The sequence below is a fragment of the Ovis aries genome, chromosome 3 (genome assembly GCF_016772045.2).
Source record: "Ovis aries strain OAR_USU_Benz2616 breed Rambouillet chromosome 3, ARS-UI_Ramb_v3.0, whole genome shotgun sequence".
Lineage (NCBI taxonomy): Eukaryota > Metazoa > Chordata > Mammalia > Artiodactyla > Bovidae > Ovis > Ovis aries.
The window spans coordinates 62,582,617-62,605,384 of record NC_056056.1 but is presented as its reverse complement, the minus strand read 5'-3'; the positions used below and the strand labels follow the sequence as shown (position 1 = coordinate 62,605,384).

Sequence of the window (22,768 nt, the reverse complement as noted above, 5' to 3'; positions counted from 1 at the left end):
GGCATTAAAAAAAAAGACTATTACATAAAGTCATGCAATATGCAACCTTTTTGAACACCTTTTTTTAGATTCACTTTATTTTAATTTTTGTTTTTGCTTTATTTTACTTTACAATACTGTATTGGTTTTGGCATACATTGACATGAATCTGCCACGGGTGTACATGAGCTCCCAAATAGAACTGCCTTATGACACAGCAATCCCACTGCTGGGCATACACACTGAGTAAACCAGAATAGAAAGAGACACATGTACCCCAATGTTCATCGCAGCACTGTTTATAATAGCCAGGACATGGAAACAACCTGGATGTCCATCAACAGATGAATGGATAAGAAAGCTGTGGTACATATACACAATGGAGTATTACTCAGCCGTAAAAAAAGAATACATTTGAATCAGTTCTAATGAGATGGATGAAACTGGAGCCGATTATACAGAGTGAAGTAAGCCAGAAAGAAAAACACCAATACAGTATACTAACACATATATATGGAATTTAGAAAGATGGTAATGATGACCCTGTATGTGAGACAGCAATAGAGACACAGATGTGTAGAGCGGACTTTTGGACTCTGTGGGAGAGGGAGAGGGTGGGATGATTTGGGAGAATGGCATTGAAACATGTATACTATCATGTAAGAAATGAATCGCCAGTCTATGTTTGATGCAGGATGCAGGATGCTTGGGGCTGGTGCACGGGGATGATCCGGAAAGATAATGTGGGGTGAGAGGTGGGAGGGGGGTTCATGTTTGGGAGCTCATGTTAGATTCACTTTTTAAAGTTATTTATTTATTTATTTTTGGCTGCTGTGGGTCTTCGTTGCTGTGTGCAAGTTTTCTCTAGTTGTGGCGAGTGAGGGCTATTCTTTGATGTGGTGTGCAGGCTTCTCATTGCGTTGGCTTCCTGTTGAGAAACACAGGCTCTAGGGTGCATGTGCTTCAGTAGTTGCAGCCCATGGGCTCAGTAGTTGTGGTGCACAGGCGTAGTTGCCCCACAGCATGTGGAATCTCTCTAGACCAGGGACTGAACTTGTGTCCCCTGCATTGGCAAGTGGATTCTTAACCACTGGACCACTAGGGAAGTCCTGAAATCTTGGATTGAGTTTTTAACTCAACATAATTTTTTAGAGATTTATCCAGGTTGTTGCATTTATTAAAAGTCTGTTCCTTTTTTCTTGCTAGGTAGTATTCCATGGCATAAGTATTTCACAGAACATTTACCCCTTGAAGAAAATTTGGGTTGTTTTCAGTTTTTGGATATTACAAATAAAACTGCTTTAACTATCTGTGTGGGGTTTTGTGTGAATGTGAGTCTTCCCTTATTTGGAATAAATACCCAGGAATAGTGCAATTGCTGGGTTATGTGATAGTTTTTTGAGGAACTATGGAACTGTTTTCTAGAGTGGCTGTCTAATTTTACATCCTCACTAGCAATGTATCACTGATCTAATTTCTCCATATCTTTGTCAGCAATTGGTGTTGTCTCTATTTTTTAGTTTTGCTGTTTTGATAGATATGTAGTGGTATCTCATTGCTTTAATTTCATCTTCCTAGTGACTAATGATGTTGCATATCTTTTCATGTGCTTATTTGCTATTTCAGTATCTTCTTCGGTGAAATGTCTCTTCATGACTTTATTCCTGTTCTAAATGGATTGCTATTTTTTATTGTTGAGTTTTGAAGGCTCTTTATATATTCTAGATAGTAGTCCCTTTGACAGATATATGACTTGCACACTTTCCCCCACTGTCTAGTTGTCTCTTCATCCTCTTAACAGAGAGAATGTTTTTAATTTTGATGAAATCCAGATTATCAATTTTCCCTATTCTGCATCGCGATTTTGGTGTCAAGTCTGAGAATTCTTTACCTAATGCTAGATCCTGAAGATTTTCTATTTTTTTCCAAAAGTTTTGTAGTTTTATGGTTTGTATTTGGTCTGTGATTCACTCTGAGTAAACTTTTATGTAATATATGAGGCTTGGGTCAAGGTTCACTTTTTTGCCTTTGGCTGTCCAGTTTCTCCAGCACCATTTGTTGTAAAAGCTCTTTCCTCCATTGAACTGCAAAGCACCTTTGTCAAAAATCAGTTGGGCATATTTATGTGGGTCTATTTCTGGGTTATTTATTCTGCTCCATTGCTCTATGTTTCTGTCTTTCAGAAGTAACACACAGTCTTGATTAATGTAGCTGTATACTAGTAAGTTTTGATATAGGTAGACTTATTCCTCCCACTTAATTCTTTTTCAAACTTGTTTTAACCATTCTAGTTCCATTGCATTTTTATATAAATTTCAGCAAAATCTTATTTATATCTACCAAAAGTCTTGCTGGTTTTCTTGTTTGTTTTTTGGCTGGGGTTTTAATAAGAATTCATTATATTTATATCTCTTTGGCCTTTTATACAGCTCTCACAGCAAGTATACTGGGGTGGTTTGCCATTCCCTCCTTCAGTGGATCACATTTTGTCAGAACTCTCTGCTATGACCTGTCTGTCTTGGGTGGCCCTGCATGGCATGGCTCATAGCTTCATTGAGTTACACAAGCCCCTTTGCCATGACAAGGCAGTGATCCTTGAAGGGGACTGTATACACAGAAGAACTGTATCGAAAAGATCTTAATGAACTAGATTACTACGATGGTGTGGTTAGTCACTCAGAGCCAGACATTCTGGAGTGCAAAGTCAAGTGGGCCTTAAGAAGCACTACTGTTAATAAAGCTAGTGGATGTGATGAAATTCCAGCAGAACTATTTAAATCCCTAAAGGATGATGCCATCAAGGTGTTACATTCATTATGTGAGCAAATCTGGATGACCCAGCAGTGGCCACAGGACTGGAAAAGGTCGATCCTCATCCCAGTTCCAAGGAGGGTAGTACCAAAGAATGTGCTAACCATTGGACAGTTGCACTCATCTCCCATGCTAGTAAGGTCATGCTTAAAGTCTTGCATGCTAGGTTTCAGCATTATGCGAACCAAGAAATTCCAGATGTCCAAGGTGGGTTTAGAGAAGGAAGAGGAACTAGAGATCAAATTGCCAATATTCACTGGCTTATAGAGAAAGCAAGGGAATTTCAGGAAAACATCTTTGACTGCATGGATCATGACAAACTGTGGAAAGCTCTTTGAGAGACGACTCATTGGACAAGCCCCTGATGCTGGGAAAGATTGAGGGCAGAAAGAGAAGAGGGTGTCAGAGAATGAGAGGGCTGGACAGCATGACTGATGCAATGAACATGAACTTGGGCGAAGTTCAGGAGATGGTGAAGGACAGAGAGGCCTGGCGTGCTGCAGTCCATGGGGTCACAAAGAGTCGGACACAACTGAGCGACTGAACTGAACTGACAGGGCGACTGTACAACAACAACTACAACAACAACAACAACAAAATACTTGTGTATCACTTTGGGGAGAATTAGTCTTTTTACTCTATTGAATCTTTCAGTCCACAACCATGATTTCCTTTCATTTTTTAGATCTTTGATTCTCTAGGCAGCATTGTGTAGTTTTCAGCTTTAGAGTACTATACATGTTATGTTACATTTATATCTAGGCATTTAATTTTTTGAGCAGTTGTAACTGGTATTGTGTTTTTAATTTCATTGTCCACATGCTCATTACTAGCATTTAGAAATAAACTTGAATTTTGGATGTTTTATCTGTTTATCTTCCCTGTGATATTGCTGAACTCACTTATTAGTTTTAAGGGTTTGTTGTGGTTGTTGTTGACTTTTTTGTTTTGTGTTTTTAGATTCCTTGGTATGCTCTATGTAGACCATTAGCTCAGTTCAGTTGCTCAGTCGTGTCCAAGTCTTTGTGACCCCATGGACTGCAGCACACCAGGCTGCCCCGTCCATCACCAACTCCCGGAGCTTACTCAAAGTCATGTCCATTGAGTCGGTGATGCCACCCAACCATCTCATCCTCTGTTATCCGCTTCTCCTCCTGCCTTCAATCTTTTCCAGCATCAGAGTCTTTTCCAATGAGTCAACTCTTTGCATGAGGTGGCCAAAGTATTGGAGTTTCAGCTTCAACATCAGTCCTTCCAATGAATGTTCAGGACTGATTTCCTTTAGGATGGACTGGCTGGATATTCTTGTAGTCCAAGGGACTCTCAAGAGTCTTCTCCAACACCACAGTTCAAAAGCATCAATTCTTCGGCACTCAGCTTTCTTTATAGTCCAGCTCTCACATCCATACATGACTACTGGAAAAACCAAACTCTTGACTAGACAGACCTTTGTTGTCAAAGTAACATCTCTGCTTCTTAATATGCTGCTAGGCTAGTCATAGCTTTTCTTCCAAGGAAGAAACGTCTTTTAATTTCGTGGCTGCAGTCACCATGTGCAGTGATTTTGGAGCCCCCGAAAATAAAGTCTCTCACTGTTTCCATTGTTTCCCCGTCTATTTGCCATGAAGTGATGGGACTGGATGCCATGATCTTAGTTTTCTGAAAGCTGAGTTTTAAGCCAACTTTTTCACTCTCTTTCACTTTCATCAAGAAGCTCTTTAGTTCTTCTTCTCTTTCTGCCATAAGGGTGGTGTCATCTGCGTATCTGAGGTTATTGATATTTCTCCAGGCAATCTCGATTCCATATTGTGCTTCATCAGATAGCTATAGCTTAATTTGCTTTCAAGACTTCTTTCTTTGTTTTAGTTTTCAGAAACTTAATTAAAATGTGTTCTGGGGACTTCCATCTGCCTGCCAGTGCAAGGGACATGGGTTCGATCCCTGGTCCAGGAAGATGCCCAGGGCAACTAAGCCCATGTGCTGGATGTCCTGAAGTCTGTGTGCTCTAGGGCCCATGCTCTGCAACAAGAGAAGCCACACAGTGAGAAGCCTGCACACTTCCCTAGTTGTGGTGAGTCAGGGAGAGAGTAGCCTCCACTCACCACAACTAAAGCAAGCCCGCATGCAGCAACGAAGACCCAGTGTAGCCAGAAATAATACATAAAAATTAAAAAAAAATTAATGTGTTTTAGCATGGATTTCTTTTTTGATAATAGCTATCTTTATTTATTTAAGTTTAAATTTTTATTGGCATACAGTTGGTTTACAATGTTGTGTTAGTTTCAAAGTAAATCATTTATGCATATATCCACTCTTTTTTAGATTCTTTTCCCATATAGGCCATTACAGAATATTGAATAAAGTTCCCTGTACTATACCATAGGCCCTTGTAAGTTATTTATTTTATATGTAGTAGTGTGCATACGTCGATCCCAGTCTCCCAATTTATCTCTCCTACCCCTTTCCCACCTGGTAACCTTAAGTGTGTTTTCTACCTCTGTGACTCTATCTCTGTTTTATAAATAATTTCATTTGTACCACCTTCTTTAATATGCTACATATAAGTGATATCATATGATATATCTGTCTTTCTTTGACTTACTTTAATCAGTATGACAATCTCTAGTCCATCCATGTTGCTGCAAGTGGCACTATTTTGTTCTTTTTTATGGCAGAGTAATATTCCATTGTGGGCAGGAGAAGAAGGGGATGACAGAGGATGAGATGGCTGAATGGCATCACTGACTCTATGGACGCAAGTATGAGTGAACTTCGGGAGTTGGTGATGGACGGGGAGGCCTGGCATGCTGTGATTCATGGGGTCACAAAGAGTTGGACACGACTGAGCGACTGAACTGAACTGAATATTCCATTGTATATGTGTCCTCCATCTTCTTTATCCATTCCTCTGTTGCATGACTTTTAGGTTGCTTCCATGTCCTGGCTGTTATAAATAATACTGCAATAAACATTTGGGTGCATATATCTTTTCAAATTATGATTTACTCTAGATATATGCTTAAGGGTGGGATTGCTGGATCATATGGTAACTCTGTTGTTCATTATTCTTCTTCATAGTGCCTGTACCAATTTACATTCCCACCAATGGTGTGGAAAGTTTACCTTTTCTCCACACTCTCTCCAGGATTGATTGTTTTTAGATTTTTTGATGATGGACATTCTGATCATGGTATGAGCTGATGTCTCATTGTAGTCTTGATTTGCATTTCTCTAACAATTAGCATGTTTTGTCAGAACTCTCCATTATGACCCAACTGTCTTGGGTGGCCCTGCACAACATGGCTCATAGCTGAGAAAAGAAGTGAAAGGCAAAGGGAAAAAGGAAAGATATACCCATCAGAATGCAGGGTTCCAGAGAATAGCTAGGAGAGATAAAAGAGCATTCCTAAGTGAACAATTCAAAGAAATAGATGAAAACAATAGAATGGGAAAGACTAGAGATCTTTTCAAGAAAATTAGAGATACCAAGGGAATGTTTCATGCAAGATGGGCACACTAATGGACAGAAACTGTGTGGACCTAACAGAAGTAGAAGATATTAAGAGGAGGTGGCTAGAACACACAGAAGAACTGTACAAAAAAGATCTTCATGACCCAGCTAATCATGATGATGTGATCAATCAGCTAGTGCCAGACATCCTTGAGTGTGAAATTATGTGGGCTTTAGGAAGCTCACTACAAACAAAACTAGTGAAGGTGATAGAATTCAAGCTTAGCTATTTCTAATCCTAAATGATGATGCTGTTAATGTGCTGCACTCAATATGCCAGCAAATTTGGAAAACTCAGCAGTAGTCACTGGAAAAGGTCAGTTTTCATTCCAGTCCCAAAGAAGGCAGTGCCAAAGAATGTTCAAACTACTGCACAATTGCACTCATCTCACACACCAGCAAAGTAATGCTGAAAATTCTCCAAGCCAGGCTTAAGCAGTATGTGAACCGAGAACTTCTGATATTCAAGCTGGATTTAGAAAAGGAAGAGGAACTGGAGATCAAGTTGCCAACATCCATTGTATCATAGATAAAGCTAGAGAATTCCAGAAAAGCATGTACTTCTGCTTCATTGACTACACTAAAGCCTTTGACTACGTGGATCACAACAAACTGTGGAAAATTCTGAAAGAGATGGGAATACCAGACGTCTTACCTGCCTCCTGAGAACTCTGTATGCAGGTCAAGAAGCAACAGTTGGAACCAGACATGGAACAACAGACTGGTTCCAAATAGGGAAAGGAGTACATCAAGGCTGTATATTGTCACCCTGCTTATTTGACTTATATACAGAGTATATCATGCAAAATGCCAGGCTGCTTGAAGCACAAGCTAAAATCAAGATTGCTGGCAGAAATATTAATAATCAGATATGCAGATGGCACCACACTTATGGCAGAAAGTGAAGATGAAGAGGAACTAGAGAGTCTCTTGATGAGGGTTAAACAGGAGAGTGAAGAAGCTGGCTTAAAACTCAACATTCAAAAACTAAGATCATGATATCTGGTCCTATCATTTCATGGCAAATAGATGGAGAAACAATGAAAACAGTGAGAGATTTTATATTCTTGGGCTCCAGAATCACTGCAGATGGTGATTGCAGCCATGAAATTAAAAGATGCTTGCTCTTTGGAAGAACAGCTATGATAAACCTCAGTTCAGTTCAATAGCTCAGTCGTGTCCTACTCTTTGCAAACCCATGGACTGCAGCACGCCAGGCCTCCCTATCCCTCACCAACACTGGGAGTTTACTCAAATTCATGCCCATTGAGTTGGTGATGCCATCCAACCATCTCATCCTCTGTCATCCCTTCTCCTACCACCTTCAATCTTTCCCAGCATCAGGGACTTTTCCAATGAGTCAGTTCTTCGCATCAGGTGGTCAAAGTATTGGAGTTTCAGCTTCAGCATCAGTCCTTCCAATGAATATTCAGGACTTATTTAAATTGACTGGTTGGATCTCCTTGTAGTCCAAGGGACTCTCAAGAGTCTTCTCTAACACCACAGTTCAAAAGCATCAGTTTTATGGTGCTCAGTTTTCTTTATAGTCCAACTCTCACTTCCATACATGACTACTGGAAAATCCATAGCTTTGACTATACAGACCTTTGTTAGCAAAGTAATATCTCTGCTTTTTAACATGCTGTCTAGGTTGGTCATGCATTATCTCTTATAATTTGAAATAGTTCCTAAAAGATCAACATTCAGAAAACTAAGATCATGGATCTGGTTCCATCACTTCATGGGAAATAGACGGGGAAACAGTGGAAACAGTGGCTGACTTTATTTTGCGGGGGGGGCTCTAAAATCACTGCAGATGGTGACTGCAGCCATGAAATTAAAAGACGCTTACTCCTTGGAAGAAAAGTTATGACCAACCTAGACAACATATTAAAAAGCAGAGAGATTACTTTTTTAGGCTATGGTTTTTCCAGTAGTCATGTATGGATGTGCTAATTGGTTTATAAAGAAAGCTGAGTGCCAAAGAATTGATGCTTTTGAACTGTGGAGCAAGCGTCTTTTAATTTCATGGCTGCAGTCACCATATGCAGTGATTTTGGAGCCCCCCCAAAATAAAATCTGTCACTGTTTTCACTGTTTCCCCATCTATTTCCCATGAAGTGATGGGACCAGATGCCATGATCTTAGTTTTCTGAATGTTGAGTTTTAAGCCAACTTTTTCACTCTCCTCTTTCACTTTCATCAAGAGGCTCTTTAGTTCTTCTTCACTTTCTGCCATGAGTGGTGTTATCTGCATATCTGAGGTTATTGATATTTCTCCTGGCAATCTTGATTCCAGCTTGTGCTTCATCCAGCCCAGCATTTCTCATGATGTACTCTGCATAGAAGTTAAATAAGCAGGGTGACATACTGCTTTCCCAATTTGGAATCAGTCTGTTGTTCCATGTCTGGTTCTAACTTGCTTCCTGACCTGCATACAGATTTCTCAAGAGGCAGGCCAGGTTGTTTGGTATTCCCATCTCTTGAAGAATTTTCCACAGTTTGTGGTGATCTATACAGTCAAAGCCTTTGGCATAGTCAAGAAAGCAGAAGTAGATGTTTTTCTGGAACTCTCTCACTTTTTTGGTGATCCAGAGGATGTTGGCAACTTGATCTCTGGCTCCTCTGCATTTTCTAAATCCAGCTTGAATTTCTGGAAGTTCATAGTTGATGTACTGTTGAAGCCTGGATTGGAGAATTTTGAGCATTACGTTGCTAACGTGTGAGATGAGTGCAATTGTGTGGTAGTTTGAACAGTCTTTGGCATTACCTTTCCTAGGGATTAGAATGAAAACTGATCTTTCCCAGTCCTGTGGTCACTGCTGAGTTGTCCAAATTTGCTGGCATATTGAGTGCAGCACTTTCACAGCATCATCTTTTAGTGTTTGAAATAGCTCACCTGGAATTCCATCACCTGCACTAACTTTGTTTGTAGTGATGCTTCCTAAGGCCCACTTGACTTCACATTCCAGGATGTCTGGCTCTAGGTGAGTGATCACACCATCGTGATTATCTGGGTCGTGAAGATCTTTTTTGTATAGTTCTTCTTGTATTTTTGCCACCTCTTCTTAATATCTTCTGCTTCTGTTCAGTTCAGTTCAGTTCAGTCGCTCAGTTGTGTCCGACTCTTTGTGACCCCATGAATTGCAGCACGCCAGGCCTCCCTGTCCATCACCAACTCCTAGAGTTCACTTAAACTCATGACCATCGAGTCGGTGATGCCATCCAGCCATCTCATCCTCTGTCGTCCCCTTTTCCTCCTGCCCCCAATCCCTCCCAGCATCAGAGTCTTTTCCAATGAGTCAACTCTTTGCATGAGGTGGCCAAAGTACTGGAGTTTCAGCTTTAGCATCGTTCCTTCTCATTCCTTCCAAAGAACACCCAGGACTGATCTCCTTTAGAATGGACTTGTTGGATCTCCTTGCAGTCCAAGGGACTCTCAAGAGGCTTCTCCTCCATACTATTTCTGTCCTTTATTTTGCCCATCTTTGCATGAAATGTTCCCTTGGTATCTCTAGTTTTCTTGAAGAGATCTCCAGTCTCTCCCATTTATATTGTTTCCCTCTGTTTCTTTGCACTGATCACTGAGAAAGGCTTTCTTCTCTCTCCTTGCTATTCTTTGGAACTTCTAGCAGATGAAACAAATCAGGCTCACTTGGTTAGAGGGCCAATATTTACGGAAATGACACTTAGGAATTTAACTTATCCTTGAAAAGTGTAGTTCTCAATTTCTTTACCCTTGTTTTTAAAGATGGCAGAGATAAGGTGTTCCCCTGAATACCAGATATGAACATTTACATTTTGAAGATATAGGCAGATTTCTCCTAGGATGACTTTGTTTCCCCTCTGTTTAATACTTACAAGCCTTTTGAGAAAAATAAGGTTTTGGGAGTGGTAAAAAGGATTGGTGGGCTTCGGATTACTTTTGGAGCCACACTTCTGGTCCCGTAAAGACTAAATTTGTAAAACAAAGATGGTTTGTTTTTATTTCTCTCTCCCTCTCTCTCTCTCTCTCTTTTTTTTTTTTTTCAAAGTTTGGCTGGCTACCCCAGTGATACGGAAGGACTGACATACCCATTTGCCTGTGCTGGAATGTTTTTGTTTTACCATTTAGCTTAAGGGAGAAGGCTTTCACCTAAAATTCCTCCAAATGTTAGCTATGGTTAGTGTGAAAGTGGAAGTGTTAGTCACTCAGTCATGTCTGACTCTTTGTGACCCCATGGACTGTAGCCCACCAGGTTCCTCTGTTCATGGAATTCTCCAGGGAAGAATACTGGAATGGGTTGCCATTTCCTTCTCCAGGGGATCTTCCCCAGTCAGGGACTGAACCTGTGTCTCCTGCATTGCAGGCAACTGTTTACCATCTGAGCCACTAGGGAAGTCCAGGATCAGTGTAGTGATCTCCCATTTTGGTAGTCTATTTACAAATACTTTCAAGGATCTTCCCTATGCTTAAGGAATTTGTACCTTACATTTAGACACCCTTAAACCGTTTTTACTTAATAATCATTGGCTGGATATCTTCGGCCAATCCTAGAACCTTGATATTCCACGTTATGGCGTCTACTAAGGCTTCTATTTTAGTTTCAGCTTTTATCTGTTACTTTCTACTTTCTGTTAGAACCACTTGGTGATGAGGGTGATTACCTTGCCCCTCAAGAAACAGAGAAGCCCCTAACTTGGTTAATAAATCTCTTCCCTTTAAAGGGTGGGACAATCAGGCACAAATAGAAAGGAATGTAAAAACAGCTGGCCATTGATTTTGCACAAAAGAGGTTTCTAGGAAAGTGTGCCCCTTCCTTTTCCCTGACACCCCCATTACATACTTTTTATGGTTGCTAAGGTTTCCAATACTTTGGGTTAAGACTGAAAAGGTTGCACCATATTTAACATATTTCTCTCGGTATGTTAAGACTTTCTGACCATATCCCTATTACTGAAAACCAAATAAGCCCATTGGAACAAATCATTCATCAGTGTCTGAGGACCAGCAGTTATTTTCTGAATTTTGTTCTTGGGGCAGACTGGGGTATGAAATGCATAAAAAAGGGCCTGTCTCTTGGAGGAGGAGGTATCCATGTTCATGTACCTCCTTACAGGCTCTACTACATTGGAAGATGGCAAGACTTTTCTCTTGTCCCTGTCAGACCTCTTGTCTCAAACTTCCATCTTGTATGTGGTCCTCTCATAGTCCTGAGGAAGTACCCTGCTTGCCACCCGACTCAGAACCAGTCAGCCCTGGTGTCCTTTTAGTCTTCAAAGTGGCTCACTCTAAAATCTACTCAGTGGCGGATTCATGTTGATGTATGGCAAAACCAATACAATATTGTAAAGTAATTAGCCTCCAATTAAAGTAAATATATTTATATTAAAAAATAAAAATAAAATAAAAGTTTTAGTGATACACCAAAACAAATAAATAAATAAAATCTACTCAGAAATACTCTCTGAGACTTACTCATGCATGCAGAATGTCGTTAGTCACTCAGTTGTTTCCAACTCTTTGCGACCCCATGGAGTGTAGCCTGCCATACTCTTCTGTCCATGGAATTTTCCAGGCAAGAATACTGGAATGGCTAACCATTCCCTTCTCCAGGGGATCTTCCTGACCCAGTATCAAACCTGTCTTCTGCATTGCAGGTAGATTGTTTACTGTTTGAGCCACTGGGAAGCCCTTATGCATACAAAGCTCATACCTAATTGCTCTTTTTGTTTTTCAACCGGCTAGAATTTTATTGAGAACCTTTCATCAGGTACCATGCTAGGTACCAGGATAATAAGGATTTGTAAGATGCCTCTTCAGTAAACCAATAATTCCAATTACAATAGCATAAGTGCAATGTTAGAAACATATTTGGATACTTTGATAGAGAAGAAAAGAGTCTGGAGCATTTGAAGCTTTGCTTCATTAGACTATTCTTTTTTAAAAAGAATCATGAATTTTTATTAATTTTTACACAAACACATTTTTACAATCAGTGACATATATTTTTCCTCTTAATCTATAAATGTGATAGAATACAGTTATTTACATTAAATTTTTTATAAGTGAGATAATAAAAGCTTTTACATAAAGTTAAGCCAGATTGGAATTGTATTGATTTCAACTTTTTACATCAAAGTGTAGTTTATGTATAATATTCTATAAATTACAAGTGTACAATATAGTGATTCACAATTTTTAAACATTATACTGCATTTTTAGTAATTATAAAATATTGGCTATATTCTCTATGTTGTATAGTGTATCTTTGCAGCTTATTTTATACATAATACTTTGTACTTCTGAATCCCCTACTCTATATTGCTCCTCCCCCCTTCCCTCTCCTCACTGGTAAACACTAGTTCTCTATATCTGTGAGCCTGCTTCTTTTTTATTATACTCACTAGTTTGTTGTATTTTTTTAGATTCCACATATAAGTTATATCATGTAGTATTTTTACTTCAATTTTAATATCACTATATTTCTATTACCATTCCTGTTAACTGAAAATCAATATTTGATTACAGAATTCCCTAAAGAATCTTTAAAATTTAACCTTTAAAATGTATCGTATACCTCATCAATAGCTTATATTCTTATTATTTTAAAAATCATGAAAACTTGTATGTCAGTCATTTTTAAATGCACAACTCATTGGCATCAAGTACATTTACTTTGTTGTGCAACCATGATCACTATCCATGTCCAGAACACTTTTCGTCTTGCAAAATTGAATGTTTGTACTCTGTACCCATTAAACACTAATTTCCCATTCCTGCCTTCTCCCACCCCTAACCGTCACCATTCTTCCTTCTGTCTCCATGAATTCGACTACTCTAGATAGTTCATATAAGTGGAATCATACCATATTTGTTCTTTTGTGACTGGATTATTTCATTTAACACCATGTCCTCAAGATTCATCCATGTTGTTGCATGTGTCAGAATTTCATTCCTTTTAAAGACTGTGAGTGAGTGATATTCCTTTGTATGCATATACCACATTTTGCTTACCCATTTGTCTGAGGATAGACATTTTGATTGATTTATCTTTCAGTTCAGTTCAGTCGCTCAGTCGTGTCCGACTCTTTGCCACCTCATGAATTGCAGCACGCCAGGCCTCACTGTCCATCACCAACTCCCGGAGTTCACTCAGATTCACGTCCATTGAGTCCGTGATGCCATCCAGCCATCTCATCCTCTGTCGTCCCCTTCTCCTCCTGCCCCCAATCCCTCCCAGCATCAGAGTCTTTTCCAATGAGTCAACTCTTCGCATGAGGTGGCCAAAGGACTGGAGTTTCAGCTTTAGCGTCATTCCTTCCAAAGAAATCCCAGGGCTGATCTCCTTCAGAATGGACTGGTTGGCTCTCCTTGCAGTCCAAGGGACTCTCAAGAATCTTCTCCAACACCACAGTTCAAAAGCATCAATTCTTCGGCGCTCAGCTTTCTTCACAGTCCAACTCTCACATCCATACATGACCACTGGAAAAACCATAGCCTTGACTAGATGGAACTTTGTTGGCAAAGTAATGTCTCTGCTTTTGAATATGCTGTCTAGGTTGGTCATAACTTTTCTTCCAAAGAGTGTCTTAATTTCATGGCTGCAGTCACCATCTGCAGTGATTTTGGAGCCCCCCAAAAATAAAGTCTGACACTGTTTCCACTGTTTCCCCATCTATTTCCCATGAAGTGATGGGACTGGATGCCATGATCTTCGTTCTCTGAATGTTGAGCTTTAAGCCAACTTTTTCACTCTCCTCCTTCACTTTCATCAAGAGGCTCTTCAGCTCCTCTTCACTTTCTGCCCTAAGGGTTTATCTTTAGGCTGCTGTACTGGTGCTTCATAATTCATAAACAAATATCTGAGTCCCTGTTTTCAGTTCTTTTGGTTGTAGGCCCAGAGATGAATTGCTGTATCATATTATTAATTTTTTTTTTTTAGAAACTGCCATACTATTTTCCATAGTGCCTCTACAACTTTACCTTCCCACCAAGAGTACAAGTGTTCCTCTCAAATTGCCTCAAATACTTGATCCTTTCTGTTTTTTTGTTTTGTTTTTTTTTTTTAATAATAGCCGTCCTAATGGAGAATCCCGTGATGCTATCCAGCCACAGGATTCTCCATTAGGATGGCTATCACGGACTCGGTGGACATGAGTCTGAGTGAACTCCGGGAGATGGTGATGGACAGGGAGGCCTGGCTGCTGCGATTCATGGGATCACAAAGAGTCGGACACGACTGAGCGACTGAACTGAACTGAATGGAGAATCCCATGGATGGAGGAGCCTGGTGGGCTATAGTCCACAGGGTCACAAAAGAGTCGGACACGACTGAGTGACTTCACTTTCACATCCTCATGGATGTGGGGAGGTATCCACTGTGTTTTGATTTGCATTTCCTTAGTAATATTGAGCATCTTTTCATGTGCTTATTGGTCATGAATAAAAAGGGGTATTCAAGCTCTAAGCCCATTTTTAAATCAGATTGGTTTTTGTTGTTGTAATTGAGTTGTAGGAGTTCTGTATATAATCTAGATATTAACCCCTCATCAGATATATGATTTGCAAATATTTTCTCCCATTCCATGGACTGTCTTTCACTCTGTTGAATGTATCCTTTGATGTACAGAAGTTTTAGGTTTTGATGTAGTCCAGCTTATCTACTGTTATTTTGTTGCCTGTGCTTTTGATATAAATTTCAAGAAATCACTGCCAAATCCTGTGTCATGGAAATTTTCCTCTATGTTTTCTTCTAGGAGCTTTATAATTTTAGCTCTTCCATTTAGGTCTTTTATCCATTTTTAGTTAAAGTCTTTTAGTATGGTGTAAGGTAAGGGTTCAACTTCATTCTTTCACAGGTAGATATCCAGTTTCCTCAACAAGACTATTCTATCCAAGTTGTATGGTCTTGGCTCCTTTGTTGAAAATAATCGAACCATATATATAAGGTTTTAGTTCTTGGCTCTCTATTTTATTCCATTTATCTATATGTCTGTCTTCAGGCAAGTACTGTATTGTTTGGGTTACTGTAGCTTTGTAATATGTTTTGAAATCAGGAAGGGTGAGGCTTCCAGCTTTTTTTGTTTGTTTAAGACTGCTTTGGTTATTTGGATTGCTTGATATTCCATATGAATTTTAGTATGGATTTTTCTATTTCTTAAAACGGGAAGTCTTTGAGATTTTGAGACTATACTAGAACTTTTGAATTATTTCTTAAAGGAAACATTAGCCAGACAGATAAAATGAGGAGGGGCATTTAGGCAAAAGGAAGGGTATAACAAAAAAGCATGAAAAGATAAAAGAGCCTAGTATATTTGGGGAACTGAAAGTAATTTGGTATTTTTGAAGTATTAGGCATATTTCTATCTCTATGTATATGTGTAAGAGTGTAGACTTGATTAGGAGATGAATTAGGAGCTAAAATAGAGGTCATATATTGTGAAAGTAGATATATATTGTTAAGTTTAATGAGGATTAGTTGAAGGGTTGGACTGTGGAGTGAAATGATCAAATTTGTACTTTATATATAAAGATAATCTTGTTGGTGAGAGTGGGTGCTAGGTTGAATAGGAAGAGTTATTGGCAGAAGCACCAGTTAGGAGACTATTAGAAAACTCACAGAAATAAAATGAGATTTGCACTGTAGTAAATCTTGATGGGGATAGAAATGAGGGAATGGACCTGAAACAGCTTTGTCCCACTGCATATTCCATTTTTCATTGACTTCACTTTCTTCCTAGGTCCTGAAGTCCTCAGACCTTCAGTTCAGAGTTCAGTCTCTGAACTCAGTATGGTGGTTCCAAGTCTTCACCTATATCATCTAGTTGTCACCATTTAGGAACTCAAAAGGCATTGGGGGCTCAGAGATACAGGGGTCCCTAAGCAGCATCTAGCCCCCTCTCAGAGTCCCCTAGCTCCCACTCATCATCCTGCTTCTCTCTAGGCCTCTGGCTGCTCCAAGGACCTTATGTTGGTTTCTATCTGTGGGTTGGTCTGTCTTTCCTTGCTTTAGTCTTCCATAAGCCCATTGGAATTCATCAAAGTGAGAGTTGCCTTATCTGTTGTGACCCATTCCACCCACCTATGGAACTGTGGTTCTCCAAGCCCTCTAAATGTGATCCATGTTACCAACGTCTATGAACCTGTTTCTTCTGCAAGTACTGGAGCTTTCTGCTTCTCTTACTTTCCTCAGGGCTTCCCTTGTAGCTCAACTGGTAAAGAATCTGCCTGCAATGCAGGAGACCTGGGTTCAATCCCTGGGTTGGGAAGATCCCCTGAAGAAGGGAAAGGTTACCCACTCCAGTATTCTGGCCTGGAGAATTCCATGGACTGTGTAGTCTATGGGGTCGCAAAGAGTCAGACACGACTGAGTGACTTTCACTTCACCTCACTACTTTCCCCAACCTGACATCCCTCCATACCCTGTGACTCAGTTTCCTGTTTTCAGTTGGAGAATGGCATTGAATAGGAATCATTAAAATCTTTGCCACTTGAAATCTTCAGCTGTCTGCCAGGGCTTCATTGAATCAACTGGGTAATGATAACGTTGGGCCTGAGCAACGGTAGCAGCTGGGGAAAGAATGTGTTCCCCCAGCCAGAGGCTAAGCCACTGATACTGAGATCCCAAGTTCCTGTTTGGAACCCCAGAGATACAGTTCCTTTGATGGGTGTTCATAACACTGCATGTGTGTTTGGTTGGCCCACTACTGTCACAGTGGAGTCATGGAGCCAGGTGCAGGGAGCATGCTTGAGCTCCCAACTTCTTGGGGGCATTTTAGAACTGGAAGCACTTTAGCAGTTCTAAAATAGCCAGCTCTGACCCATTTCCAAGAATCCACATCTGGTGATATGTGGGATGAGGCAAACTGATCAAAGGACCTGAGTGCCAACAGTACAGGGGAAAGCAGAGCCAAGTGAAGAGCAGGCTGTGGCTTGGGGTTAAAATGCAGTGACTAAAATGACGATGGACTGCACCTCATAGACAAACCAGCGAGAATGAAATGAAACATCACAGAAAGATGAGGGAGAAATGTTAAAATGGGAAATTGGAAAGAGATGGGGAAGAGAAGGGCTTCTCTGGTGTGCTAGCAGAAAAGAACCCACCTGCCAATGCAGGAAACATGGGTTTGATCCCTGGGTCAGGAAGATCCCCTGGAGGAGGGCATGGCAATCCACTCCAGTACTCTTGCCTGGAGGATCCCATGAATAGAAGAGCCTGGTAGGCTATAGTCCATAGGGTCGCAAAGGGTCAGACATGACTGAAGCGATTTAGCATGCATGCATGCAGGGAAGAGAAAGGAGAAAGGCCAGGAAAAAATGACTTAAAGAGTTACTGCTTCTTTGAAAGCCAAGAAGCTGTTATAGCAAAGGGAAATAAGACCTCAGGTCTTTGCAGCTCCCTGGCTGGGAAATTGGACTGACCTTTGTTCTTGAGCCCAGGCTACCTGGAACACAGCTTCAGGAAATCAGAACGTGTTCTCATCACTCACTTTGTATTCCCAAACAGAAGAGAAGAGAGGGAGGGTGGCCACCTTGATCCAGCTAAAGCATCTCCAGGAGGCCTTCTCTGGATGTCACATCGAGGCTGCCCTTCTGCCACAACACGGAACTGGTGATCCCCGAGCGCATGGACATGGCTTTGCTCAGCAATATCCTAGCGGCCTATTCCTTTGTCGCAGGTAGTTGTCTAGTCTCAGCTGGGCCAGGTCTGAGGCCTTGGGCTGGGCAGAGTCATTTCCTGAGTGGCCATCTCTGGCCCTTTACTCAGGAGAAAAATGGTATGCAGACTTAACAGAGGGGCTCTGTGTTACTGAGTTTTGAATGGAAAATCTTCTGGTTTGACAGTTAAGTTTTCTCTAATTTGGCAAATGGGAGGAGTTATAAGAGCTTTATATAATGCTTGGTTTCCTTTTGGGCTGAAGTGAGTGAATGAAGTAGCCTGGGGCTGCTGTTGGCTTCTGTCATTAAGCATTTAACTCCAATATGAAAGGCCAGAATGGAGTATCCTCAGCCTGATTTTTTTCTAAGCAGTGGTTCTCAACCCTGCTTAGGGTGTGTGTGTGTGTGTGTGTGTGTGTGTGTGTGTGTGTGTGTGTGTGTGGTCTGTGTTTGGGGGGCTATGTGGAGAAGTTTGATAACTCTCTGGGAGTCATGGAAATAAAAAGTATGAGTCTGGGAGAGTCTAATATTTGCCTCTTCCTTGATTCCAGGTTGTTCTCTTTTAGGAAGCTGGCTGATTTCTCAAGATCATTTCTTGAGAACGGGTGCTGTACATATAAAAAGAGTCATCTGAAAATACATGAAAATATACCTCAAAAGCTGAAAATTTTTAAAAATACATGAAAATGCTCAATGGTTTGAATGACCAAATTCATTTTCTGCTGCTGGAATGAGTTTTTGAGCTTTGGTAGTTGACCTTTCTTTATCTTAATGTCTCTATTCTATTGTATAAAAAGGAAGGGACTGAGGTTCTGAATAGATTTCCTTTGAGAGCCTGGTTTTACTTTCTAGTTCTCTAGTCAGGGTTGACATGTGATGACCTCAGAGTTCAGATACAAAACCTGACTCTTCTATTTACAATGTCAAATCTGAGCCAGGATTGAGGATAAAGGAAGTTCATGGCTTCTTGCTGAGAGAGCATCTTGGATGGTATGCAATCTGATTTTAGAATGGAAGACTTCTCAGGAGCTTGGCTGGCTCCTTAGTGGTTGGCAAGATGCAGCATGTCATCTTCACATGTACTGAGGCCAGGGTTTTTCCTTCTCAGATCAGCAAAGGCTCAGGTCATCAGTCAGCTCCTCACCTCCCAAAGTGATGCCAAAAGCTCAGCTTCTCTATAAACTTGTGCCAAATCGAATCTCAGAGACAGTTTTAGGTGAAGTAGAAATGGATAGCTTTATTACTTTGCCAGGCAAAGGGGGACACAGTGGACTCCTGCCTCAAAAAAAAAACTTGGAGAAGTCCCCACTTGGAGAAGATAGAAAGTTTATAATAATTGTTCAAAGAGGGCATGATCAGCTCATGGGTATTCTTCCGATAGGTTGATGGTAAGTAGAATGCAGCATCACAAACATTCAGGTTCCAATTAGTCTGGGTCTCCATACTTGTGGTCAGCATGCCATCATTAACTGTTAATTTCTCCCGCTTGGAGGGCAGTTTCAGTATCTGAAAACCAGCTCAAAGATATTGTGTGTATCTGTGGATGGGGAACCAGGACTGTGCCCCAAGGCTGAATAACTTGCTTCTCTTGACTGTTTCTTCCCAGTGTTGCATTCTCTCCCTTCTCCAACTAACAACTGCTAGAATATACCCTTGGAACTCAGCAAAGGTCATGGAGGCTGAATGAAGGCTATATTCTGTAATCAGAGAAATGGGAGACATAGAAAGGCTTTGTGCCCAGGAGACCCACAGGACCCTGCTCAGTATCAAAAGGAAGTTCTAGTGCCAGGAGCCTCCTTACCTGGGTACCCACACATCAAAGGAATCTCAGTTCTGCTCTTTCTTCTAGGCTATTCTGGAGAGAAAGGACACTGGAGCTGGAAAAGAGAGGTTTGAAACTATGGTATCGTGTTTTCACAGGCAATTGAATGATGGTCTCTTCAACTCTATAGTGAAGACACCCCAAAATGAAGTGGGGTATGGCAGGGAGGGTCTGAAGTATCCAAGGTCTCAGATGACACTTGCAAATAAGCTGTTGTAAGAAAATATCTCTGGTGAGAATAAACAGGCTATTGGACTTTGCAACTGTTCTCAGCACAGGAAGTACCTGGCAGATTTCCATTTTGGCCAGCATAACCCTGAGTTGTGATCATTGAATGTGGTAACTCATTGAATGCCCTGGTTTACCAGGTGTCTTATGATCTTAAGGCGAAAGGGTATGTGGCCCTGTTTTTCTTCCTCCTTCAAAGTTTTTCCTTCCCACTCCATATTCTGGAATTAAATATTGCTTAGGATACAGGAAAATAATTTTTCTTTCGAGTATGGGCTGAGATAAAAAGAGAATGCAAGGAAATGGAAAGTAGAGTAGCTAAAATAAAATGCATTAGAACTAGTAAGTAGATTTGGTGGCTAAAAATTCATTCCAAGTGTGATCTAGAACACTGCCTGACTATAAAGGAAATGAATTAAAACATTTAAAATATTAAAGTGTTGCCTTTAAAAATATTCACAACCTATTAATAAAAATTGAGAGTAATATTTTATTCAGTGGAAATTTGCGGGATTTCAGGCCTGGAAGACAGCATTTCAAGTGACCCTGAGAGAACTGCTCCGAGGAGGTGAGGGAGGAGCCAAGTTATATAGAAGTTTTGCAACAAGGGGCAGATAGTCTTAACATCAGAAGATGATTGTTAATTAAAGAAAACCAGATACTCCGAGTTAAAGAATTTAGTGCGTTATGGCAGGAAACATTTCATTTCTCAAAGGTGAGTATAATATCCCCTAACCTCTCCTAGTTTCTCCCAGCTTATCAATTGCCTCATTCATGTGATCCGTCATTTCAGCAACACCCTTGCTAATACACATAATTCCCTTATTCCTGTGTCTCATTTCTGACTAAGCCAACAGGCAAAATTCCAACTGTTTAGTGAATCCTTCTTTCTCCCCTTTCTTTCTCTGCACTCAAGAAACCAAACACTGTTGAAACTTTGAAGATTGAAACAATTAGAAATTCATGGAATCCAGCCTTTGCTGAGCCTAATATTGCATCATTTCTTCTGTTTGCTTTTGGATACATCTTGTTCCCATTCTTCACATTCTTCCCCATTCTTCACCATTTCAAACCTTGATCATTCCAGTGATTTAAAATATCTGTTTATCAAAAAGTACCCTTAGTTGGCAAATGCAACTAAGAATAAAATGTAGCATTAATGAAGAAAGGTTAAAGTTAATATGTAAAGAGCTCTTACAAATGAATAAATGTTTTAAAAGAAAAGGGGCAAAGGATAAGAATCAGCAGTTTGCCAAAGAAAAAATACAAATTGCTGATAAACATAAGCAGCTCAGGTTTTTGAAATTAAATGCAAAATGAAAACAACAGGTTAACATTTTTATTTTATAAAATTGTCAAATATTTGAGTGATTATAAATTCAGTTTTAGAGAAAGTGTAGGGAGATGAGTATTTGCACATATGCTGATGAGGTTATAAGCCTCTTTGGGAACACCTGTCAAAAGCCTTAAAACAACATTTAGCCAGCAATTCCACAAGTAGGAATTTATCCTAGTGAAATAGTTAAGGTTATGGGCCAAAATTTTATTGTGAGGACAGTTTGTCTCAGAACTATTTATAATAGTAAAAAAAAAAAATCACAAAAGTAAGTGAATATTAATTTAAATAGAAAGATGTTTATGATGTGCTATTAAGTAAATAAAGCCTGTCACACACAGCATATGCAGTATAATCCTGTTAAGTGCATATATTCATATGTATATGAATTGTATACATATGTATTTTTTTTTACTACAAACTATATCTGAATGCTGGGATTGTATGAATATATCTGTGTATTTTTAATTCTCTTTTGCTTAGCTGTATTATTAAGTATTCTATACTTCATTGATATTACTTTTGCAGTAAGTAATGTTATTTTATTGGAATTTAAAATTTTGACATATATATATGCCACTGCTTTACTCTTTTTCTGACTTCTCTAGCTAAGTATCTAAATGTCATGTACATTACCACTTAGATGTGCCATAAGCATTTCAAATTCAACTTGGCCTGGAATGGAATATTATCCTCTTTAAATATATGTATATAATATGTATATATATAATCTTCTTCAGATCCTTTTCCATTATAGATTATCACCAGATATTGAGTATAGTTTCCTGTGCTATATAGTGGGACCTCATTGTTTACCTATTTTATATATAGTAGTATTAGTACGTATATGTTAATTCCAAACTTCTATTTTATCCTTCTCTTGCCTCTCCCTTTTGGTAACCGCGTTTGTTTTTTAAAATATCTATTTTTATTTATTTATTTGGTTGTGCCAGGCCTTAGTTGTGGCATGTGGGCTCTTCAATTTTTATTGTGCCATGTGAGATCTTTAGTTGTAGCACATGGAATCTAATCCCCTGACCAGGGATCAAACCTGGGCCCCCTGCATTGGGTGAAGTCTTAGCCACTGGAACACCAGGGAGGTCCCTCTAAGTTTGTTTTCTGTGTCTGTGAGTCTATTTCTGTTTTGTAATTAAGTTCATTTGTATCACTTTTTAGATTCCACATATAAGTGTATAATAAAATATTTATCTTTCTCTAATTTGCATCACTTAGTGTGATAATCTTTACATCCATCTATGTTGCTGTAAATGGCATCATTTCATTTTATTTTTTTTTTTTACAGTTAAGTAACAGTCCATTGTGGTGTGTGTGTGTATACACACCATATTTTTATCCATTCACCTGATGATGGACATTTAGGTTGCTTTCATGTCTTGGCTATTGTAAATAGTTCTGCTGTGAACATTGGGGTGCATGTGT

At 39.8% G+C, this 22,768-nt stretch overlaps 1 protein-coding gene across 3 annotated transcripts in view; it reads left to right on the top strand.

The window, feature by feature from the left end:
• The window catches only part of EVA1A (eva-1 homolog A, regulator of programmed cell death), an 86,728-nt gene that overhangs the window by 43,317 nt on the left and 20,643 nt on the right, over positions 1-22,768 (top strand). For all 3 annotated transcript variants that reach the window (XM_012170635.4, XM_060412133.1, XM_060412134.1), the window contains one exon: positions 17,791-17,962. In XM_012170635.4, coding sequence (XP_012026025.1) covers positions 17,911-17,962 — 52 coding nt within the window. In that variant the 5' untranslated portion in view covers positions 17,791-17,910. The remainder of the gene's footprint in view (positions 1-17,790; positions 17,963-22,768) is intronic.